The sequence below is a fragment of the Saimiri boliviensis genome, chromosome 2 (assembly GCF_048565385.1).
Source record: "Saimiri boliviensis isolate mSaiBol1 chromosome 2, mSaiBol1.pri, whole genome shotgun sequence".
Taxonomy (NCBI): domain Eukaryota; kingdom Metazoa; phylum Chordata; class Mammalia; order Primates; family Cebidae; genus Saimiri; species Saimiri boliviensis.
Genome location: NC_133450.1, coordinates 188,540,708 through 188,566,070, shown reverse-complemented (window position 1 = coordinate 188,566,070; position 25,363 = coordinate 188,540,708). Strand labels below are relative to the sequence as shown.

The 25,363-nt window shown below is 41.4% G+C and overlaps 1 protein-coding gene across 5 annotated transcripts in view; it reads left to right on the top strand.

Annotated features, from left to right (window-relative positions):
* RNF38 (ring finger protein 38) overlaps positions 1-25,363 on the top strand; it is a 154,685-nt gene that overhangs the window by 47,373 nt on the left and 81,949 nt on the right. For 4 of the 5 annotated variants that reach the window (XM_039474976.2, XM_039474980.2, XM_039474978.2 and 1 more), the window contains exon 2: positions 18,866-18,936. The exons of the other annotated variant lie outside the window; for it this stretch is intronic. In XM_039474976.2, the coding sequence (XP_039330910.1) occupies positions 18,866-18,936 (71 nt within the window). The remainder of the gene's footprint in view (positions 1-18,865; positions 18,937-25,363) is intronic. 5 annotated transcript variants of the gene reach the window in all.

The window sequence follows — 25,363 nt, the reverse complement described above, 5'->3', positions numbered from 1 at the left end:
CATCAGAGATTTTATTGTCTGGCTCACAGTGTTGTTTGCCCCACTCTGAGTCTTGCCATCACTATGCCTGCAGACAGTCCATTTGATATTTCACTCTCTAGGAGCTTAAAATCTATGTGGAGATAACAGACATAATAAAAATAGTATGATACTTAATGTTTTAAGGCATGCATAGAAGTGGCATAAGCCTATGTTTGAAACAAAGCTGTAATTGGGGGATGAACACCTTTTTTCTTCTAGATTTGTGTTTCCATGTGGAAGGACATCACTATGTAATTCCCTTGGCCTCTCTTTGCCCAATGACTAATCTCACTGAAGAATTTGAGTGAGGAATTGGGCAGGGCTTAACCCATTGCCTTTCCTGAGGAGCCAGCCACTTGTAGCCTATTCTTGGAAGCTGCAAGTTTTTTGGAAACATTTCCATGTGGATAGGCCTATAGTTTTCCAATTGCTACTGTTATTGGGTGAGCAAATTGGCTCAATTCCAGAATGCAATTTTAAGAAACCCATTGTGTCTATGCCTTTAATTTTTAATATATTTTTAAAATACATGCTATATAATAAAGCTGAGAGTTTGGTCACCATCTATTTGATTTTTTTTGATCATATTTCTCACTTATTCCAGAAATGATTGGGTAGGTGGATGGAGGGAAGGAATTTTATTTAATGAACTCCCAAACCCCAATAGTAGTCATTGCTAAAAGTTTATAGGAGAGATGATACCTAGCTTTCAAAAAAGCTAGATGCTTTTTTGAAGTTTGAGCTGGATATTGAGGGATGGCAGAATTGAGGTAGAGTTTTAAAGATGGGTTGAATGGTATGAAAGCATTCAGTCAGATTATGCTGAGTTCAAAGAACAGGAAGTTGATAGCCAGTTTGAGCTAAGGCTTTGGCAAGAGTTGGTATTGATGAGATGAGGAAGGTTGGAATGCCTGATGGACAAATTTGACTGTTTTCCCCTCTGTTAAGTAGAAGAAAGCTATTGATGGTTCCTGTGTATGAGAATGACAAGGTTAAAGTGATGTATTTGGAAATAGTTATCATTAGTGTCTAAGAATAGGCTAATATTCGGTGATTATAGGTTTATAATCTAATGTTCACTGTAAATCAGTTTGGAAGTAGAAATGCCTTAATGTACTAGAAAATAACCTTTCTTAGAAGTTGTCATTCCTTAAATAGCTGTGATTTCTTTGAACAGAAGGTCACTTCCCAGGCTAATTTAGATGGACTTGAAGTTATCATCGAGCATTAGTGTTAACTTCCCAAAGCAAACCTTTTTGAAAGAAGTGTACAAATTGTTGCTGTTTTTGTTCTTAATTGAGGAGTATATATAAGAATGCATCTTAGGCCGGACGTGGTGGCTCATGCCTGTAATCCAAGCACTTTGGAGGCCAAGATGGGCGGATCACCTGAGGTTGGGAGTTCAAGACCTGCCTGACCAACATGGTAAAACCCCGTCTTCAAAAAAAAAAATGCATCTGAGACCTTTTGTAGTGTTTGGTGAAATAAAATGAGAGAAAAAAGTTTTAGAATCTATCGTAGGTGATATAATCAGTATTTTAAAAGATTTGGTAATTTATTAACCCTAAACAGGTAAAAAGCCTGCAAAATGAAATTATGTAAATTTTATCTTTCACTTCCCAGGCTAATTTAGATGGACTTGAATTTATCATAGAGCATTAGGATTAACTTCCTAAAGCAAGCCTTTTTGAAAGAGGTATACAAGTTGTTGTTGTTGTTGTTGTTTTTGAGATGGAGTTTTGTTCTTGTTGCCCAGGCTGGAGTGCAATGGCGCGATCTCAACTCACTCCAACCTCCACCTCCTGAGTTCAAGCAATTCTCCTACCTCAGCCTCCCAAGTAGCCGGAATTACAGGCATCTGCCACCATGCCTGGCTAACTTTTTGTATTTTTAGTAGAGATAGGGTTTCTCCACGTTGGTCAGGCTGGCTCAAACTCCTAACTTCAGGTAATTCACCCACCTCAGCCTCCCAAAGTGCTGGGATTATAGGCTTGAGCCACTGAACCTGGCCTGTTGTTATTTTTAATTGAGGAGTATATATGTGAATGCATCTTAGACCTTTTGTAGGGTTTGGTGAAATAAAATGAGGAAAAAAACAGTTTTTGAAACCATCTTAGTGATATAATCAGTATTTAAAAAGATTTGGGCTGGGTGCAGTGGCTCATGCCTTAAATACCAGCACTTCGGGAGACTGAGGCAGGTGCATCAAGAGGTCAGGAGTTCAAGACCAGCCTGGCCAATATGGTGAAACCCCATCTCTACTAAAAATACAAAACTTAGCTGGGCACGGTGGCAGGAGCCTGTAATCCCCGCTACTTGGGTGGCTGAGGCAGGGGCATCTCTTGAACCAGGGTGGCAGAGGTTGCAGTGAGCCTGAGATCAAGCCACTGCACCTCAACCTGGGTGACAGAGTGAGACTCCATCTCAAATAAAAAAAAAATTGGTAGTTTAGTAATCTGGAACAGGTAAAAACCCTGCGAAATGAAATTGTGTGAATTTTATCTTTCACTTAGCTGACATTCATAGAGCGTTTGTGTTGCATATAAATAGTTGAGGTCTACTCCATCTCTGTCCTGATCCGGAAAAAAAAAAAAAATAGATAGTTGAGGTCACAATAGGTATCTGCCAGGATGGACAAAGGCCTTTTTGTAATCTTAGCAGTACATTACAAAATAGAAAAGGGTGTCTTCTTTTTCCACTGAGCTTTTTCTTTCTCATCTTTTCTTCTATCACCTTTTTTCCTACCGGTACCTTACTCTCCCACTCCATAGTCACTATTGGGGTTAAAGAAGCCATGCTCAACTTAGCCTTGGCTATATTAGATTGGCTTGCAGGTGGAGTAAAAAATGTCTGCCATGGAGTTTTCAAGACTGTCAGACCATGAGGCACTTGGTGGAGGGAAAAAAAGTGTTGCATAGGAAGGTTAAAAATTTATCTGAGGCTGGGCACAGTGGTTCACACCTGTAATCCCAGCACTCTGGGAGGCTGAGGCAGGCAGAGCATCTTGAGGTCAGGAGTTTGAGACCAGCCTGACCAACATGGAGAAGCCCCAACTCTATTAAAAATACAAAATTAGCCAGGCATGGTAATGCATGCCTGTAGTCCCAGCTACTTGGGAGGCTGAGACAGGAGAATCTCTTGAACCTGGGAGGTGGAGGTTGCAGTGAGCTGAGATTGCATCATTGCACTCCAGGCTGGGCAACAAAATTGAAACTCTGACTAAAAACATATCTGAGATTATGTAAGTGCCTTGCATGAATAATTTTCATTTTAATTACACAACCAATGCTTTTTTCCTTTTGTTATTAATTTTTAAGTATGCAAATAGTGCTTAATATTGTAGAAGATGCAAACAATACAAAATAGATAAATGTGTCCCCAGGTTTATCCTGCCTCCCTCCCTCCCTCCGTTTTCTTCCTTCTTTCTTTTTTTGAGACAGAGTCTCGCTCTGTCACCCAGGCTGGAGTGCAGGGTGCGATCTTGGCTCATGGCAACTTCCGCCTCTTGGTTTCAAGCAGTTCTCCTGCCTCAGCCTTCTGAGTAGCTTAAACTACAGCTAACTACACGCCTGGGTAATTTTTTTTTTTTTTTTTAAATTTTTAGTAGAGATGGAGTTTCACCATGTTGGTCAGGCTGGTCTCAAACTCCTGACTTCGTGTTCCGCCCGCCTTGGCCTCCCCCAAAGTAGCAGGATTACAGGCATGAGCCACTGTGCCTGGCCTATTGTCCTTGTCAAGGATAATTACTGTGAGCAGATTGTATATGTTTCCAGTCTCTATATGTTTAGATAAACAGGGCCTCAGTATATTTATTATTCTGCAACTTGTATTTTTTTCCACTTAATAATATATTTTGGTAGCTTTTCCATGTCAGTAATTGTTTCTTTTCTTCTTTTTTTTTTTTTTTTTTTTTGGGAGACAGAGTTTTGCTTTGTTGCCCAGGCTGGAGTGCGATGGCACCATCTCTGCTCACTGAAACCTCTGCCTCCCAGGTTCAAGCAGTTCTCCTGCCTCAGCCTCTCAAGTAACTAGTAATACAGGCACCCACCACCATGCCCAGCTAATTTTGTATTTTTAGTAGAGATGGGGTTTTGCCATGTTGGTCAGGCTGGTCTCGAACTGACCTCAGGTGATCTGCCCATCTCAGCCTCCCAGCGTGCTGGGATTATAGGCATGAGCCACCGTGCATGGCCAACTTTTTCTTTTTCTGAGATGGAGTCTCACTCTGTCGCCCAGGCTGTAGTGTAGTGGTGTGATCTCAGTTCATTGCAACCTCTGCCTCCTGGGTTCAAGTGATTGTCCTGCTTCAGCCTCCCAAGTGCCTGGGACTACAGGCACATGCTACCACCCCAGGCTAATTTTTGTATTTTTAGTAGAGACAGGGTTTCACCATGTTGACCAGGCTGGTCTCAAACTCCTGACCTTAAGTGATCTGTTCACCTCAGCTTCCCAAAGTGCTGGGATTACAGGTGTGAGCCACCGTGCCCCACCCTGTCAGTAACTTTAAGGCAGGCTGTGTAATAAATAGTATATAGATATCAGTGGATACCAATAAAATTTTCTCAGTTACAATTTACGCCAGCCAATTTGTGGTGATTTAGAGAAAGGAGATTGTAGCTGGGCTTGGTGGCTCACACCTGTAATCCTAGCACTTTGGGAGGCTGAGGTGGGTGGATCACCTGAGGTCAGGAGTTCAGGACCAGTCTGGCCATCATGGTGAAACCTCATCTTAAAAAAAAAAAAAAAAAGAGAGAGAGAAAGGAGATTGGTTGGTACTGTTAGCATTTTTAAGCTTTTTTTTTTTTTTTTTTTTGGAGACAGAGTCTCACTCTGCCGCTTAGGCTGGAGTGCAGTAGTATGGTCTCGGCTCACTACAGCCTCTGCCTCCCAGGTTCAAGCAATTCTCTGGTAGCTGGGACTACAAGTGTGTGCCACCATGCCCGGCTAATTTTTGCATTTTTAGTAGAGATGGGGTTTTGTCATGTTGGTCAGGCTGGTCTTGCACTCTTGACCTCTAGGGATCCTCCCACCTCAGCCTCCCAAAGTGCTGGGATTACAAACGTGAGCCACTGTACCTGGCTATTTTCTATTGATAAAAGAATAATCACTTATTAACCCTTTTTTTGTGTCACAGTGCTGTGTTCTTTACATCTTATACGCTTCGCACCAATCTCATGTCATAGGTGTCACACCTCTTTGCAGGTAAGGAAAAAAAAAAGAGGATCACTTGTTCAAGATCTAAGGTCTTGGCCGGGTGTGGTGGCTCACGCCTGTAATCCCAGCACTTTGGAAGGCCGAGGCGGGTGGGTCACGAGGTTAAGAGATCGAGACCATCCTGGTCAACATGGTGAAACCCCGTCTCTACTACTAAAAATACGAAAAATTAGCTGGGCATGGTGGTGCGTGCCTTTAATTCCAGCTATTCAGGAGGCTGAGGCAGGAGAATTGCCTGAACCCAGGAGGCGGAGGTTGCGGTGAGCTGAGATCGTGCCATTGCACTCCAGCCTGGGTAACAAGAGCGAAACTCCGTCTCAAAACAAACAAACAAAAAAAGATCTAAGGTCTTGGCTCATGAATGGAAGGATAAAGATTAAGACTCTAGCCTGTCTTCCTGCAAAATCCTTTTCTTTTTCACATCTCACATCTAGGTCTAAATATACTATTAGCAAGTAAAATGTTTTCCTTGCCAGTGATGTTGTTAGAATTGGCTTGAATATAATTTTCGTATTCTGTCTTAAAAATCACTTATTGTGATGTTAGAATTAGCTGGAATATAATTTTTGTGTTCTATTTTTAAAAATCACTTATTGTTTATTTGAATTCTATAGTCCCCTCGCATGCTACCCTCATTGCTTTTCATGCATAGCTCTGTTCTGCATAGATTTGAAGTAAGATAATATGAGAGGCCCCTGAGGCTTATTTTAACCTCTTGTAGTTCGTGAGAGTAGAGAGTACTTAATATAAATGTGTGTGTAGCAGTACTCAAGGCTGAGAGAAATCTCTGATAATAGTTCTTAAGCTCTAATGTCCATGTCGTAAAATTTTTTGCCCCATGTATTGTTTGCCCTTCTTTAGGCCTCTGGCTCTTTAAGGCAGTGAGAGGAAGAGAGAGGACATCTTTTCCCAAGCAGGGGAAAATGTCAAGTCTCTTACCTCTTAAGCTAGGTGAGAGGGAGATTATTTCTTCCAGTTAGAAAAAGCATTGTCATCCCACTCCCTCTTTAGCTTCGTATAAGTACCTGAGAGTGCTAAGCTATCTAGGTCTTTCATTCAGCACTGTGAAAGCTTTGCTGTTGTAGACAAAAACACTGAGTGTACTGAAACTCTTGCTGCTTGTAAGTGTGTATTGCGTGAGGTATGGAGGGAGGAATCTTAAATATTTTAGAGCAGGGTTGTCCAATCTTTTGGCTTCCCTGGGCCACATTGGAATAAGAATTGTCTTGGGGCACACATAAAATATGCTAACACTAACGATAGCCGATATGCTAAAAATTAAGAAAGTTTATGCATTTGTATTGGGCCGCATTCAAAGCCTTGCTGGGCCTAATGTGGCCAATGGCCGTAGGTTGGACAATCTAATTTCAGAGTATTGGATCTACAGTTTGAGAATCCTGAATTAATTTGAAGGTCTGATAAAAAGCAACACCTTTGGCTGGACACGGTGGCTCACGCCTGTAATCCTAGCACTTTGGGAAACAGATGGGAGGATCTCTTGAGCCCAGGAGTTGGAGACCAGCCTAGGCAACATAGGGAGACCCCATCTCTGCAAAAAATAAAAAATTAGCTGAGACTGGTAGCACACACTTGTAGTCCCAGCTACTTGAGAGGCTGAAGCTGGAAGATTGATTGAGCCCAGGAGGCTGAGGCTGCAGTCGGCTGTGATTGTGCCACTGCATTCCAGCCTGGGCTACAGAGTGAGACTCAGTGTCAAACAAACAAAAATCCCAAAGCAGCCAACATCCTCTACAGAAAAATGGTACATTTATGCCTACAAACCTTTTTGTAAAGTTTCTTAGGCTTCACAGACTCCTGCCTAAGAATTAGCATTGACTGCTATATGATTCTTAGTCTCTCTCTTTAAAGACCTACCTCTTAAGACTTTTCCTGTCCTTAATAGACTCACTGAATTGCCTTTGCACTTACAGTCTGAAGTAAACCATCTTGACAAGTTACTTTAGTATTATTAGCTGACATTTAGGTTTTGTTTCCCTTCCTAAGTTGAAAGCTTCTTAAAGATAAGGACCATGTTTTGCTGATTTTTGTCCTCCTTGCTAGCACCTAGCTCAGTCTGTCATCTAGTAGTATTGATTTGTCTGATTTTTTTTTTTTTTTTAATTTCAACCCTGCTCCTTCTGTAAATTCATCTGATCTGACTTTCCTTCTTTGTAGGTTTTTTTTTTAGTTTTTATTTTTTTGAGACAGAGTCCTGCTCTGTTGCCCAAGGCTGGAGTACAGTGGCGTGATCTCAGCTCACTGCAACCTCTGCCTTCCAGGTTCATGTGATTCTCCTGCCTCAGCCTTCTGAGTAGCTGGGACTACAGGCACCCATGACCATGCCTGGCTAATTTTTTTGTATTTTTAGTAGAAACAGGGTTTCGCCGTGTTAGCCACGATGGTCTCCGTCTCCTGACCTTATGATCCACTCACTTCAGCCTCCCAAAGAGACGTGAGCCACCATGTAGGGCCGCTGGGCCGTTCTTTGTTTTTTAGATTGTTGCCATTAGAAAGTGTTGAGCATAGGTGAAAATGATTTGTTTCCCAGATGGAAGATAACATTTTACAACCAAGGATGTGGGACTAATTTTATGTAAGATACCCAGTAACTGTAATTGACCAAGCTAGGTAGGTTTTTCCTTGAGTTGCTTTACTTGTATTTATATTTGGGCTCACTTGTATCCTTTCCATAAAGAACCAAGAGTTGATGAGAAGATATCTTAATTGTAAGATATGTTGAAACAAAACCAAATACAGTATATGACTGGTCTGTTGCTGCGGAGTGACGTCTCTGATAGTAAGATATGTTCAGACAAAACCAAATACAGTGTATGATTGGTCTGATGCTGGGGAGTGGCATCTCTGATAGTAAGATTGACACATGAATTCTCTGCCCCGTTGCTGCCCTGCTTAGCTGCAATGCCCAGAGCAAGAGTGAAGGAAAGGGCTTGCCATTTGCCACTCCAGATTGAGTGGACTTGTTAAGCAGCCATTCCTATCCTATTTGCCTCCTCAAATGTTTATCTGCATAGGAATAGCTAAGCGGGAAAGAGGAAGGGTCTGACCTTTGACTTCTCCGGTGATAGAAAACTGCCTTCTCTGTTTTAGAATTAGCAAGTCAGAAAACAGCTTTCAAAGATTACTGTCCCTGGTTACGATGGCAAAACTAAAGGATGTATGATTATAATTTTATATTTTTATGTTCCCATTCTTTAGTGCTAATCTGATTGTGTTTCTTACTATTAAATACACTTCCAAATCAGCTATTTTTCACAAATAATAGAAGGAAAATGGGTATAAATAAATCTAATATGATAACCTAGAATATGCTATATGAGTTGGTCATTACTATTTTAATCATTAATGGACAGTTATCTTTCAGAAAAGGAGCTGAATGGCTAAGCTCTTTCTAAATTGAATTGAGGTCTCTTGTTTGGATTATCACTGTTTAATGTCAGCATTCCCATTGAGATCATTTGACTTCCCTAGATATTTTTGCAATGCACTTTCTCAGTATTGTACTTTTCTACACACTCTTTACATTTTTGGCATCTCCCTCACCAAAACATCCTGCTAAAACTTAATTTTGATAAAAGCCTAATTTGAATAAAAGATTTATCTATAAAACTTCATTTACAAGGCCGGGCGCGGTGGCTCAAGCCTGTAATCCCAGCACTTTGGGAGGCTGAGGCGGGTGGATCACGAGGTCGAGGGATCGAGACCATCCTGGTCAGCATGGTGAAACCCCGTCTCTACTAAAAATACAAAAAATGAGCTGGGCATGGTGGTGCGTGCCTGTAATCCCGGCTGCTCAGGAGGCTGAGGCAGGAGAATTGCCTGAACCCAGGAGGCGGAGGTTGCGGTGAGCCGAGATCGCGCCATTGCACTCCAGCCTGGGTAACAAGAGCGAAACCCCGCCTAAAAAAAAAAAAAAAAAAAAAAAAACTTCATTTACACAACTATGAATATACACACAAGAGTCTATCCTTCATATTAGGTGCCTACAGCATCATATAGGAAGCTTAACATTTAAATGAATTTTTTTGCCATTTTGAAACAAGTGCTTTTATTGGAAATAAAAATGTACAGGTTTTGTGGATACAAAAAGGGTTACAAAGACTTGGATTACATTTGTGGTGTATAAAAACTCCATTCAGTAAGGCTAAGGCATGTTCAGTGTCTTTGAACATTAAAGAATCACTACCAATCACGAATTAATCGTTTTTTCAAGTTCAGTTTTTCCCTCTAAATGATACCTGTTATTCAGGCAACAACTATATTGACTTCATAGAATAATATAAATTATTAGAGTAAATTTCTACCTAATTTTTGCTTTTTGTTTTGGAATATAAATAATTCTTAGGTATGGGTCACATCTCATTTAAAAATTACTCATATTTGCCTTGCATTTCAATTTGCTAACCTCAAGTATGTTTAAAAATCTGCTTCATATTATAACCACTGTAATTTAGAGTAAGACTAATCTCTTTTCTAAAATTTATTTTTTTAATAGGTAATACATTCATGTGGTTCAAAAAAATTTTTTTTTTTTTTTTTTTTTTGAGGCGGAGTTTCGCTCTTGTTACCCAGGCTGGAATGCAATGGCGCGATCTCGGCTCACCGCAACCTCCGCCTCCTGGGTTCAGGCAGTTCTCCTGCCTCAGCCTCCTGAGTAGCTGGGATTACAGGCACGTGCCACCATGCCCAGCTAATTTTTTTTTGTATTTTTAGTAGAGATGGGGTTTTACCATGTTGACCAGGATGGTCTCGATCTCTTGACCTCGTGATCCACCCGCCTCGGCCTCCCAAAGTGCTGGGATTACAGGCTTGAGCCACCGAGCCTGGCCGCAAAATTTTTAAAACGGGAAAAAGCATACAGTGAAAAGACTTTCTTTGATACCTGTCCTGCTTCATGGTTCTCCCTAGACCTAGAGACAGTGTGATCAGTTTCTACATGTCTGTACCTCTACAGCCCCACCTTTTTATACAGTGGTGGCCCACTGTTCCACACATTGCTTTGTTTCTATAAAAGTATATAGTGGAGCTCATTCTTTATCAGTACATAAAGAGCTTCCTCTTCCCAATTGCCCTCCCCTTATAGTTGCAGAGCATTCTCTTACTGGTGGGCATTTACGCCTTTAAAATAATTGATTAAGCCGGGCGCGGTGGCTCAAGCCTGTAATCCAAGCACTTTGGGAGGCTGAGGCGGGTGGATCACGAGGTCGAGAGATCGAGACCATCCAGGTCAACATGGTGAAACCCCGTCTCTACTAAAAATACAAAAAAATTAGCTGGGCATGGTGGCACATGCCTGTAATCCCACCTACTCAGGAGGCTAAGGCAGGAGAATTGCTTGAACCCAGGAGGTGGAGGTTGCGGTGAGCCGAGATTGCGCCATTGCACACCAGCCTGGGTAACAAGAGCGAAACTCCGTCTCAAAAAAAAAAAAAAATAATAATAATAATAATAATTGATTAAAATTTTTTTTTATTATACTTTAAGTTCTGTGGTACATGTGCAGAACATACAGGTTTGTTACATAGGTATACATGTGCCATTGCTGTTTGCTGCACCCATCAACCTGTCATTTACATTAGGTATTTCTCCTAATGTTATTCCTCCCCTAGTCCCCCAGCCTCCTACAGGCCCCAGTGTATGATGTTCCCCTCCCTGTGTCCATGTGTTCTCGTTATTCAACTCCTACTTATGAATGAGAACATGCAGTGTTTGGTTTTCTGTTCTTGTGCTAGTTTGCTGAGAATGATGGTTTCCAGCTTCATGTCCCTGCAAAGAGCATAAACAACATAATTGATTTTACTTATTCTATTGAGCAAATATTGATGATCTGCTGTATGCCAGGCACCGTTCTTTCCATTTGGGATATAATGTATAAGGCAAGGGAATTTCCTGTCATCGTGGAGACAGTTTTGATCTTGAGAAACATGCAAGCAACTGTGATACATAGTTTGTACACATATCAGTTTGAGTGCCAAGTATATTTGTGAGATACACTTTTAGGATTGGAATATCTGATTTAAAAGTGCCGGCCACAGTGGCTCATGCCTGTAATCTCAGCACTTTGGGAGGCTAAGGTGGGCGGATCACTTGAGGTTGGGAGTTTGAGACCAGCCTGACGAACATGGAGAAACCCTGTCTTTACTAAAAATACAAGATTAGCCAGATGTGGTTGGCACATGCCTGTAATCCCAGCTACTCCAAAGGCTGAGGCAGTTGAATCACGCACCCGGGAGGCAGAGGTTGCCATGAGCCAAGATCACGCCATTGCACTCCAGCCTAGGCAACATGAGTGAAACTCGGTATCAGAAAATAAAATAAAAGTTATTTGTGTTTTTCTTCCTCCTCCTCCTCCTCCTTCCTCCTTCCTCCTTCCTCCTTCTTCTTTCTTCTTCTTTTTTCTTAAACGGGGTCTCAGTCTGTCTCCAGGCGGAAGTGCAGTGACGAGATGTCAACTCACTGCAATCTCAACGTACCAGGTTCAAACCATTCTCCTGCCTCAGACTCCCAAGTATCTGGGATTATAGGTGAGCGCTGCCACATCCAGCTAACTCTTGGCTTTTTAGTAGAGACGGGGTTTCACCATATTGGTCAGGATGGTCTCTATCTCCTTAGCAGAAGATGTGCTAGTTTACATATCTACTACTAGCAATGTTTGAGAGCCTGTTTTTTTCACACCTTCTGCATTATAGTGTGTTGTCAAACTTCTAGCTTTTTATTGACTTGCTGGGTAACAAGGCATATCTTGGTGTTTTTACTTTCATTTTTCTTTTGAGAAAAGCTTAACATTTGTATAAATCGAAAGTCATTTATATTTTCTTTTTCTTTTCTTTTTTTAGAGATAGAGTCTCACTCTGTCTCCCAAGCTGGAGTGCAGTGGCACAATCTTGGCTCACTGCAACCTCTGCCTTCTGGGTTCAAGCAGTTATCCTGCCTCAGCCTCCCGAGTAGCTGGGACTATAGGCATGTGCCACCACACTTCGCTAATTTTTTGTGTTTTTAGTAGAGACATGGTTTTACCGTGTTAGTCAGGATGATCTCTGTCTCCTGACCTTGTGATCCACCTGCCTCAGCCTCTCAAAGTGCTGGGATTACAGGCATGAGCCACCACACCTGGCCTACACTTACTGTTTACTGTGCAGAAACAGTAATTGTATCACAGTTTTATTTTTCCTTTTTTTCTTAAGATGGAGCCTTGCTCTGTGGCCCAGGCTGGAGTGCAGTGGCGCATTCTCTGCTCACTACAACCTCCACTTCCTGGGTGCAAGTGATTTCTCCTGACTCTCCCTCCTGAATAGCTGGGATTACAGGTGTTTGCCACCACGCCTGGCTAATTTTTTGTATTTTTAGTAGAGACCGGGTTTCACCGTGTTAGCTAGGATCGTCTCAAACCTTGTGATCTACCTGATTTGGCCTCCCAAAGTGCTGGGATTATAGGCATGAGCCACCGCGCCTGGCCTCTTATTTTTGTTGTAGTGTGAGGCCTTCCTTGGTCTCTTCAGGCCGCTATAACAAATACCATAGGCTGAGTGGCTTATACACAGCAGAAATTTATTTCTCACATTTCTAGAGGCTGGGAAATTTGGCTGGGCACAGTGGCTCATGCCTGTAGTCCCAGCACTTCGGGAGGCCAAATTGGGCGGTTCACCTGAGGTCAGGAGTTTGAGATCAGCCTGACCAACATGGAGAAACCCAGTGTCTACTGAAAGTACAGAATTAGCCGGCTGTGGTGGCACATGCCTGTAATCCCAGCTGCTTGGGAGACTGAGGCAGGAGAATCACTTGAACTAAGGAGGCAGATGTTGCAGTGAGCCAAGATAGTGTCATTGCACTCCAGCCTGGGCATCAACTGCAAAACTTTGTCTTGATTTGATTGATTGATTGATTGATAGATAGATAGAAGCTGGGAAATTCAAGATCGAGGAACCCACAGATTGATTATGGTGAGAGCCTGCTTCCTAGTTCGTAGAGAGACCTTCTTGCAGTATCCTCATAAGGCAAAAGGATGAGGGATTCTTTGGGGCCACATTTATATGGATACTGATCCCATTTATGAAGGTTCTGCCTTTATGACTTAATCACCTTCCAAACACCCCACCTCTAAATAGCCTTACATTTGGGATTAGGTTTCAACACAGGAATTTTGATAGTAAAGCCTAAGCAGCTTGTATGGGAGAAAGGAAAAGGTCATTAAATCTCGTTTGGGGCCTATAGGTGGAGGGACTGATGGAAGTGTAGACCAGGAAGGGGAGGGAGAAATCAGGAAGGCTTAATTTTCTTTCTTCCCCTTTTCCTTTTTATCTTTTTTTTTAAAAAAAACTTTCTTTTCTCTTATGCTTTGCTTTTGCATTTACTTAGTACTTGCCATGATCCAGGAAATGTGCTGTATGCTGGAAGATGAAAAGATAAATTAGGGAGCCCATGATCTGGCTGGAGAGACAGACGTGTAACCTCCTCCTCTTCCCCCTCAAAAAATGAAGGTGATAGGACTGGGTGCAGTGGCTCACAACTGTAATCCCAGCACTTTGGGAGGCTGAGGTGGGCAGGCCACCTGAGGTCAGGAGTTTGAGACCAGCCTGACTAACATGGAGAAACCCTGTCTCTACTAAAAATACAAAATTAGCCAGGCGTGGTGGTGCATGCTTGTAATCCCAGCTACTAGGGAGGCTGAGTCAGGAGAACTGCTTGATCCTGGGAGGCAGAGGTTGCTGTGAGCAATTACCTGGGCAACAAGAGCAAAACTCTGTTTCAAAAAAAAAAAAGGGAAAAGAAGATGATGAAACAATTTTCGCAAAAAAAAAAAAAAAAAAAAAAAGGATCTAGGGAATGTCTCACAGGCAAATCACAGCCTTGATGTGAATAGAAGTGTTCATTATAGTACCATTTCTTGAATTATAGTACCATTTCTTGAATTGCTGTGTGCCAGGCACTGTGCTATGAGCTTTTTCATATATCTAACTTTAATATCTCTCAGAACAGATCTATGAATTAACTATATGTAAGTAGATAGATAATGTTATTCTCATTTTTTAGAGGAAGAAGGCATATGATTTGTTAAGTGACTTGCCTAAGTTCACATAGTCTATAAATTCCTGAATTGTATTGAAGTCTGACTCCAAAGTTCATTCACTCAAAAAATTCCAGAGGAACTGTAATGTATTGTGGGTAGAATTTTAAATGATTCAGTCAGTTTGGAAAACAGTTTGTCAGCTTTTCAAGAAGGCTGAATGGAGAGATTAAATGACCCAGCAAGAGGAATGAAGATAAACGTTCACACAAAAACTTGTAAATGGATGTCAAAACAGCATTAGTCATAATATCCCAAAGTGAAACAAAATGTGTTATATCCATATACTGGAATATTATTTAGTCATAGAAAGGAATGAATTGGTACACACTTCAATGTGGATGAACCTTGCAAACATTATGGTAGGTGAGTGGACCCGATTACAAAGACCACATGTTTGATGATTTTGTTTATATGAGATGTCCAGAATGGGCAGATACACAGAAATTGAAGTAGTGAATTGGTACACACTTCAATGCGGATGAACCTTGCAAACATTATAGTAGGTAAATGAACCTGATTACCAAGACCACATATTTTATGATATTGTTTACATGAAATGTCCTGAATGGGCAAATACACAGAAATTGAAGTAGTGGTTGTCGGTGGCTCAGGGAAGAGATAAATGTGGGTGGTGAAAATGTCCTAAAATTGTGATGATGATTGTACAGCTTTGTGAATACACTAAAAAAAAAAAAAAATTGAATTGTATACTTCAAATAATAGATGAATTGTGTAGCATTTAAATTGTGTCTCACTAAGGTTGTCTGAAAACAAAACAAATCCGATTCTGACATAGAATTTTCTGCTCTACATATCTGGAAGTATCAATAAGCACTTACTGTAATAGTAAATAAGCAGATAATCCTCACAGTCTTTTGTCTCATGTTAACGTCTTCCCAACATTAATAATAACTTAAAATGTACTGTCTAATAGAGCCAGTGATTTGTCCTGTAAGTTTTAAGTAAGATTTCTAAAAACAATGCAGTCTGTTCTGTTGTAAGTTCATAAAGAAAAAGCTAAAAGTTTAAAACATTGAGAATAGATGAATTAAGTAAAGCTGGGTTTTTCCAGTTGGATTATGCTTGAATCTTTGGAGCAGACTCAGAGTCCTCTTAGCACATTTATTTGCGGCCATGCCGTAAACCCTGGTATTCCAGTAGCAGTTGTAAGGCAGCTAGCCTGCCAGTGATGCTGTTAAGACCCGAAGAGATCAGATTCCAGAATTGAGCTACTTCTGGGGCAAGTATTGGTTAAGGCTCAGCATGTTTTAATGTCCTCTATAAACTAAGACACCTAAAAATTAGTTTGGCTAGCCTGAAAGGGAAAGAGTTCTCAAAGAACAGTAAATGGGAGAACCAAAAAATTAGACTTTACTGTGTGTCTCTTTTGGATAGTCATTGCATTGACAATTACTTAAAAAAGTACAGGCAAGGTTCCTGGGGCTAGATTTTTAAAAAAGAATTCTACCTGTCACTGTTAGTATAGAATCAACAAAAATGTAGCCTTTTCTTTTATTTTATTTTGGAGACGGAGTCTCATTCTTCTTGCCCAGACTAGAGTGCAATGGTTCAGTCTTGGCTCAACTGCAACCTCCACCTCCTGGGTTCAAGTGATTATCCCACCCCAGCCTCCTGAGTAGCTGGAACTACAGTTGTGTACCACCAATCCTGGCTAAGTTTTGTAGTTTTTGGTAGAGATGGGGTTTTATTATGTTGGCCAGGCTGGTCTCCAACTCCTGAACTCAAGTGGTCAGCCCACCTTGGCCTCCCAAAGTGCTGGGATTACAGTCGTGAACCACTGCACCTGGCCACGTATTAGGTATTCTGGATAAAACATTTTGAAAAGCATGCGGTAATGTCAACAAAGGGAAAGGTAACTTCTGGATGGGCCTGGCCATTACAAAGTCCTCGTTACTATACACAAAGACTTGTTACAGGTTGAGTATCTCTTATTCAAAATGCTCAGGAACAGAAATGTTTTGGATTTTGAATTTTTTCATATTTTGATGTATTTGCATATACATAGATGATACTTTGGGAATGGAATCCAAGTCTAAACATGAAACTGATTTATGTTTCATATATACCATGTACACATAGCCTGAAGGTAATTTTTTTTTTGGTTTTTTTTGTTTTTTTTGTTTTTTTTTGTTTTTTTTGTTTTTTGAGACGGAGTTTCGCTCTTGTTACCCAGGCTGGAGTGCAATGGCGCGATCTCGGCTCACCGCAACCTCCGCCTCCTGGGTTCAGGCAATTCTCCTGCCTCAGCCTCCTGAGTAGCTGGGATTACAGGCACGCACCACCATGCCCAGCTAATTTTTTTGTATTTTTAGTAGAGACGGGGTTTCACCATGTTGACCAGGATGGTCTCGATCTCTCGACCTCGTGATCCACCCGCCTCGGCCTCCCAAAGTGCTGGGATTACAGGCTTGAGCCACCGCGCCCGGCCAATTTTTTTTTTTTTTTTTAGGCAGAGTTTCACTCTTGTTATCCAGGCTGGAGTGCAATGGCACGATCTCGGCTCACCGCAACCTCCATCTCCTGGGTTCAGGCAATTCTCCTGCCTCAGCCTCCTGAGTAGCTGGGATTACAGGCACGTGCCACCATGCCCAGCTAATTTTTTGTATTTTTAGTAGAGATGGGGTTTCACCATGTTGACCAGGATGGTCTCGATCTATTGACCTCGTGATCCACCCGCCTCAGCCTCCCAAAGTGCTGGGATTACAGGCTTGAGCCACCGCGCCCGGCGCCTGAAGGTAATTTTATATAGTATTTTAAATAGGCCGGGCGCAGTGGCTCACGCCTGTAATCCCAGCACCTTGGGAGGCTGAGGCGGGTGGATCACCTGAGGTCAGGAGTTCAAGACCAGCCTGACCAACATGGAGAAACCCTGTCTCTACTAAAAACAGAAATTAGCCGGATGTGGTGGCACATGCCTGTAATCCCAGCTACTCTGGAGACTGAGGCAGGATAATTGATTGCCCTTGGGAGGCAGAAGTTTCAGTGAGCCGAGATCACAGTGCCATTGCACTCCAGCTGGGCAACAATAGCGAAACTTCATCTCAAAACACACACACACACACACACACACACACACACACATATGTATGTTAAATAATGTTATGCATGAAACAAAGCTTTGACTGTGATCTGTTACAGGAGGTCAGGTTTGGAATTTTATACTTGGTGGCAGCATGTCAGAACCAAAAAGTTCCAGAGTTTGGATTTTCAGATTAGAAATGCTCAATCTGTAAGGGTATTATTTGGTGATATTTTAAGTATATTACATACTAACATGATAATTTGCTATGTGTGTTTACTGTGTTTTAGTTTCCTATTAGGAAAGGAGAAGTGGCAGGAAGTATAATCAGAAAGGTACAGAGTAGTCATATAAAGTAGTAGACCAAGTAAAGACTTTGGATTTTTGAGTGAAAGAAGAAATCAAGGTTTTCGGAGGAGTGATGACATGATCTGTCTTAACCTTTAAAAGGATCATTCTTGAAATTATCCTTTTGAAGGTTATAAAAGGATACTTTTAAAGTGTGTCATTCTCCACATACTTTGTGGAGTATCCTTAGTTCCTGGTCTCCTTAATTTCACTCGTTCCCTGTGAACTTCATCTCATTCCCAGTCTATTCTCCACAAAGTATATGGAGATTGACATACTTTTTTTTTTTTTTTTTTTTTTTTTTTGAGACGGAGTTTCTTTCTTGTTACCCAGGCTGGAGTGCAATGGCGCGATTTCGGCTCACCGCAACCTCTGCCTCCTGGGTTCAAGCAATTCTCTTCCCTCAGCCTCCTGAATAGCTGGGATTACAGGCATGCGCCACCATGCCCAGCTAATTTTTTGTATTTTTAGTAAAGATGGGGTTTCACTATGTTGACCAGGATGGTCTCGATCTCTTGACCTCGTGATCCACCCACCTCGGCCTCCCAAAGTGCTGGGATTACAGGGTTGAGCCACCGCGCCTGGCCGAGATTTACATACTTTAAAAGTATCCCGGCTGGGCGCAGTGGCTCACACCTGTAATCCCAGCACTTTGGGAGTCTAAGGCAGGTGAATTACCTGAGGTCAAGAGTTCGAGACCAGCCTGGCCAACATGGCGAAACCCCGTCTCTACTAAAAAAAAATTAGCTGGGCGTGGTGGCAGGCACCTGTAATCCCAGCTACTCCAAGAGGCAGAGGTTGTAGTGAGCCAAGATCATGCCTTTGAACTCCCAGCTTGGGTGACAGATCACGACTTACTTGCTCTTACTTTGAAAGCAGACCACTCAGTCTAGTAGAAGGAAGGGGAATTAGGGGTTTGAATAACGGAGTTGTAGTTTTAGACCTGTCACTCTCTAACTACTACTTTTGTGTGGGTCAGCCTCTCTGTGTTTTGTTTTCTTCTATTAAAATGCTTGAATAATAATCTGCACTCTGTCTACTTATGAGTGTTGTTGAGGATTAGATGAGATCATGGATGTAAAAGCACTTTTAGTTGGTAAAGCAGTTTAAATGTAAGGAATTACTGCATCTTAACTTTTCCTCCCTTTTTCTTGTAGGTAGTGTTGGTGCTTCTTTTCAGTGCCAGTCCATCCATCACGACCACATTTGTCATGATGACAGTGACAAGGTGAGGTTCGTGTTGATGTCTACCATGGTGAAAATGCATGCCATTCTTACATTGCTGTATTCTCTTGTATAAAACTCTGGGCTTAGGGCAAGAAAAGTGTAATTTGGGGGACACAATGTTGAGATGCAGAGGACCTTGCTGGTTTGTGGGTCAAATTATTAGACTGCTCCAGAAAACCTAGAGATAATTCCTCAACCTGAGGTGGGTTGGACTTTTGATCAACACTCTGCTTTCCTACCTGTGCCTCTGTTCTTGTCATGGTGCTTCCTCTTCTGCACAGCCTGGATGGATTATCTTAATATATAAACGTGTGCTTCAAAAGTTGATAGCTATCTCAGCAACACATGTTGGAAATATCTTGGACATTACATTTTGGTTCACTTAGGCATTAATTGCATTAAATTATGTTTTCTTCTTATACTTTACCTTCAAAAAGGTTTTTTGGCTCTGTTTACAAAGGCCAATTTAAAAGTTAGGAATTGTGAATTAAATCTGTCTAGTTCCTACACAAAAAGTCCACTTTGGACCTGATATCTATGTATTTTAAATTCTGTCCAGACTATTGGTGGTTGTTTCATTGTGTTGTTTTTTGCTTTTGTTCTTTTTATCTCTAAAGAAACCTGGTCTCTAGGGACTTTCCAGTACTCATCAGTACCCTTGATGGCCCAGCCGTTGCAGTAAATATTTCTGTGGATTCGGTGTTTGGAATATCTGGCTGCCAATCTGGATGGACTTAAATTTAGTCTTTTCCACCATCAGTTTCTTTCTTTTTTTTTTTTTTTTTTTTCTTTTATAAGAAAAAGAATAAAGAAGAGGAAGAAAGAGAAAGAGGAAGAGGGAGAGAGGATGGGGGTATTGCTTTATTGCCCGGGCTAGAGTGCAATCTAAATATGGGTATGCCTATAATTGTCCTTAATAATGGATATATAAAAGAAAATGAGGGAAGAGAATAACAAACAAGGAGCCAACCAAGATTTCGTTTAAACTTCTAAGTTGATATGATGTGGTACTGATAAGAGTGTATATTTCGTATATTTAAAGTGGAGAGTTCTATAAATGTTAATTGCATTTACTTGTTCCAGATCTGAGTTCAAGTCCTGGATATCGTTGTTAATTTTCTGTCTCACTGATTTGTCTAATATTAATGTTGAAGTCTCCCACTATTATTATGTGGGAGTCTAAGTCTCTTTATAAGTATTGTATGTCTGCTTATTCCTGTATTGGGTGCGTATATATTTAGGATCTTTAGCTCTTCTTGTTGTTGCGTTGATCCTTTTATCATTATATAATGTCCTTCTTTGCGTCTTTTGATCTTTGTTGCTTAATTGTAACTTCTGCTTTTTATTTATTTACTTTAGCTCTCTGTTTGGTTGGTAAATCTTTCTCCATCCCTTGTTTTGAGTCTTTGTGCATTCTTGAATGTGAGATGGGTCTGGATGCAGCATACTGTTGGGTTTTAGTTTTTTATTCAAATTGCCTGTCTTTGGATTGGGGGATTTAGTCAATTTAAATTTAGAATTAATAATAATATATGTGAGTTTAATACTGCCATTTAATATTAGCTGGCTCTTTTGCCCATTAGTTGATGTAAATTCTTCATTATATTGATGGTCTTTTTGATAATTTTTTTAGAAAGGCTGATACTGTTTGTTCCTTTCTATGTGTAGTGGTTCTTTCAGAAGCTCTTGTAAAGCAGGCCTGGTGGTGATGAAATCTCTGAGTGCTTGCTTATTCACAAAAAACTTTATTTTTCCTTCACTTGTGAAGCTTAGTTTGGCTGGATGTGAAATTCTGGGTTGAAAGTTCTTTTCTTTAAGGATGTTGAATATTGGCCCCCACTCTGTTCTGGCTTGTAGGGTTTCTGCTGAGAGATCTGCTGTAAGTCTGATAGGCTTCCCTTTGTGGGTAACCTGACCTTTCTCTCTGGCTGCCCTTAGTATTTTCTCTTTCATTTCAACCCTGGTGAATCTGACGATTATGTGCCTTGGAGTTGCTCTTCTTGAGGAATATCTCTGTGGTGTTCTCTGTATTTCCTGGAGTTGAATATTATCCTGCCTTACTAGGCTGGGAAAATTTTCCTGAATAATGTCCTGAAGCATATTTTCCAGCTTGGATTCATTCTCTTTGTCACATTCAGGTACACCTATCAAGCGTAGATTAGGTCTTTTCACATAGTCCCATATTTCTTGGAGACTTTGCTCGTTCCTTTTTATCCTTTTATCTCTAATCTTGTCTTCTTGTTTTATTTCATTGAGTTGGTCTTTGACCTCTGATATCCTTTCTTCTGCTTGATCAATTCGGCTGTTAAAACTTGTGCATACTTCATGAAGTTCTCCTATTGTGTTTTTCAGCTCCATCAATTCACTTATATTCCTCTCTAAATTGTGTATTCTTGTTAACATTTCGTCAAATCTTTTTTCAAAGTTCTTAGTTACTTTAGATTGGGTTAAAACAAGTGCTTTTAATTCACAGAAGTTTCTCATTATCTACATTTTGAAGCCTGCTTCTGTAATTGGAACACACTCGTTCTCCATCAAGCCTTGTTCCGTTGCTGATGAGGAACTGTGATCCCTCCCTGAGGGAGAAGCGTTCTGATCTTGGGTATTCTCAGCCTTTTTTGGCTGTTTTCTTCCCTTCGTTATAAATTTATCCATCTGTGGTCTTTATATTTACCGTCTTTGTAATTGGGTTTCTGAGTGGACGTCCGACTTATTGATTCTCAGCGCCGAAATCTGAGCAACCCACTGCGCCGACTAAATCAGCGGCGTTAAGATTGATGGTGCTTTTCTGACTCTGCACCAAGAACCGTCGCTCCAAGGCGCCGGCAAAACCGCCTCGCCGGTCACAAGAGTCGCACTGGCGACCCGTGGGGCTTCTCCGCTGGGAATCTCCTGGTGCGTGAGCAACAAGAATTTATGTGAAGGTGTGGCGTCCTCTCGTTCTTTGCGCTTTCGCTGGGAGCTACAGTCCCGAGCTGCTAGTGATCAGCCATCTTGGATCTCCCTCCAGGTATCCTTTTTTATTCTCTCAAGGGCTCAGTTTCTAGTGGCTTCCCTCCCATTTCCTGTGTGTTATATGTGGGAATCTATTACTCCCTTGGTAGTTTCCAGTGCAGACCAATCTAAGCAATACCAATCTAAGCAGTTTTTATTTCCTGCTGTTTTGATAAGATCCTCCTCTCTCATTGTGTTGGAGCTAGATCAAGCAGCTGGTTGATCATTGGGATTTTCCAAATGGCTTGCTTTGTTCTGTTTGTTGGTCTCTCTGTCTTTGTGAGCTTTGCTCAGATTGATTTTACTGTTTAGAGAGAGAGTGGTAGCTTATAGCATTCCAGAGTCTCCTTTATTATTGTACCAATCAAGAGGCATGAGTTTCACTTGTAACTTCTTTCAAAAGCAAGCCACTGAAAGAGACTTCTAGAATAAGCATATAGTTGGCTACATAAAATTTTGTATACCACGGATTTTAGAAATGAGCATTTGAAATTAAGAGTGATGATAGAGGGAGAAGGCAAAATCATTTTAGGTTACTGTTACAAGTGATTGTCCTTCATAATTATGAAGGTGCTTTTGGGTTAAAATTTTTTTCTTTTGCTAAGTGTATTATGCTACTATCCGTTTGTTCCTTTATGGTATAGAAGCCAAACTGCCCTCCGGGTTGTCTCTGGACCTTGGATTCTAATGATAAGCTTTCTGTCTACCTTTGCCAGGTACGTCCTATCTCCCCTTAAAATGTTTTTTTGTTTTTTCTTCCTAATTTATTAATCTTTCTATAGCTGATTTTGTGCTTTAGAGACATGAGATTTTCCCAGAAACACAGGGGAAAAAAGGGAAGAGAAGTTTAAGGGAGATTATTAAGGAACAGGAGATCAGCAGATTAAAGAACTATCTGAAACTACTCGCCTTTCTTCTTATCTACCATGTATACTGATTGTTTCCTAAGTGGAAATGGAGAAACTGGATTAGGGTCTCTTGACTATGTATTTAGAATTTACTCAACTCATTGAGTCAGCAAATAATACTTTTTGATTGGTAGCTCTGTGTCTAGGCATTTAGGGAATACAGCCAGATACAAAACAGATAAAGATTCTAATATAGCATTTTGTAGTAAGTGCAGTGGATAAAAGAAAAGTTACAGACTATAGCCTTTCTTTTTTGTGGGGGATGGGATGGGGAGACTGAGTTTCCCTTTGTTGCTCAGGCTGGAGTGCAGTGGCACAAGTTTGGCTCACTACAACCTCTGCCTCCCAGGTTCAAACGATTCTTATGCCTCAGCCTCCCAAGTAGCTGGGATTATAGGCGTGTGCCACCATGCCCAGCTAATTTTTTGTATTTTTATTTGTTTGTTTGTTTATGTATTTTGAGACAGAGTCTCCCTCTGTTGCCCAGGCTGGATTGCAGTGGTGAGATCTTGGCTTACTGCAGTGTTTGCCTCTGGGTTCAAGTGATTGTTGTGCCTCAGCCTCCCAAGTAGCCGGGACTACAGGTGTTCACCACCATTCCCAGCTAATTTTTGTATTTTTAGTAGGAATGGGGTTTCACCATGTTGGCCAGGCTGGTCTCAAACTCCTGGCCTCAAGTGATCTGCCTGACTTGGGTAAGTGTTCAGATTACAGGCATGAGCCACCACACCTGGCCAGATTGTAGTTTCAACAGGATGATCAGACGTCATTCTGGGGAGGAGAGTGGGTGGATATAATATTTAAAAATCAGATGTCACCGGGCGCGGTGGCTCAAGCCTGTAATCCCAGCACTTTGGGAGGCCGAGGCGGGTGGATCACAAGGTCAAGAGATCAAGACCATCCTGGTCAACATGGTGAAACCCCGTCTCTACTAAAAGTGCAAAAAATTAGCTGGGCATGGTGGCATGTGCCTGTAATCCCAGCTACTCAGGAGGCTGAGGCAGGAGAATTGCCTGAGCCCAGGAGGCGGAGGTTGCGGTGAGCCGAGATCGCGCCATTGCACTCCAGCCTGGGTAACAAGGGCGAAACTCCGTCTCAAAAAAAAAAAAAAAAAAAAAAAAAAAATCAGATGTCTACATTTACAACAGCCCCCTGACTACTTTCTGTAACATGTGGGTATTGGTTTTGCAAAAACTAAAGTGAACCTGTTGCCTGCTGCACACTTAATCACTCTCCCTTCCCCACCTTCTCATATAGTCTCACTCAGAATTAAAGGGATCATAGAGCACGTTTAGGCCAGCCTCCTTTTTATTTATTTATTTATTTATTTATTTATTTATTTATTTGTTTGTTTGTTTTTGAGATGGAGTTTCCCTCTTGTTGCCCAGGCTGGGGTGCAGTGTTGCGATCTCAGCTCACCACAACCTCCGCCTCCTGGGTTCAAGCAATTCTCCTGCCTCAGTCTCCAGAATAGCTGGGATTACAGGCATGTGTGACCACACCTGGCAAATTTTGTATTTTTCGTAGAGTTGGGGTTTCTCCATGTTGGTTAGGCTGGTCTAAAACTCCTGACCTCAGGCGATCTGCCCGCCTTGGCCTCCCAAAGTGCTGGGATTACAGGCATGAGCCACTGTGCCCGGCCCCATCCTGCTTTTTAAAAAAATTAACTTGGAAGCTGTGACCACCAGGGGAGAAATTACAGGGGTAACCCACAGTGCTAGGGCTAGACCAGATCTTCTATATCAAATGCAAGTAATGTAAAATACTTGCTTAGGTATTCTGAGCAAATTGTCAAAACGTGTTGATTTTTTGCCTGTTGTCTTTCCTTACCTTTCAGATATAGTATATTTCTCAGATTGGGGAAGAAAAGATGATTTTTCTTATAAATTTCCTCACTTTAAATTAATCCATGTGTGACTGTGGATGGAACCATGTTTAGGCAAGGAGTATGAGGCCAGTGTATTTGTTGGACACCCCCTTTACAGCCTTGGAGTTGGTGACCAGTCCCAAAGTCCTTGGCTTGATCTGTTCTCCAGCTTAAAGTTTCTTTCCTGTTACGTATCGGTTTATAGTCTAGAGTTTTGGAATAATCTGATTTCAGCTCTGATGTTAATTATTAAATTGCCCTCCAGCATTATTTTTACATTCATTCAAAGGGCCGTATTCCATAATTTCTAGCAAACATATTTGAGTAGCTACTACCTACAGAGAGAGCAATGTTCTAGGTATTGGGAACACTACATTGAACAAAACAGAAGTCTTTGCTGTTATGGAGCTTGCTTTCTGTGAGTGGGGAGAGGCAAGACAATAAAGATATTGTAAATTGATCACTTGTGTTGTGAAGAGAAAAAGTGGGGAAGGAGGTATAGAAGAACTGGGAGAAGAACGTCCTCTTAACTGGGTAATCACAACACCCTTTGAAGTAGGGACTGCTTTTTTTTGTTTTGAGACGGAGTTTCGCTCTTGTTACCCAGGCTGGAGTGCAATGGCGCGATCCTAGCTCACTGCAACCTCCGCCTCCTGGGT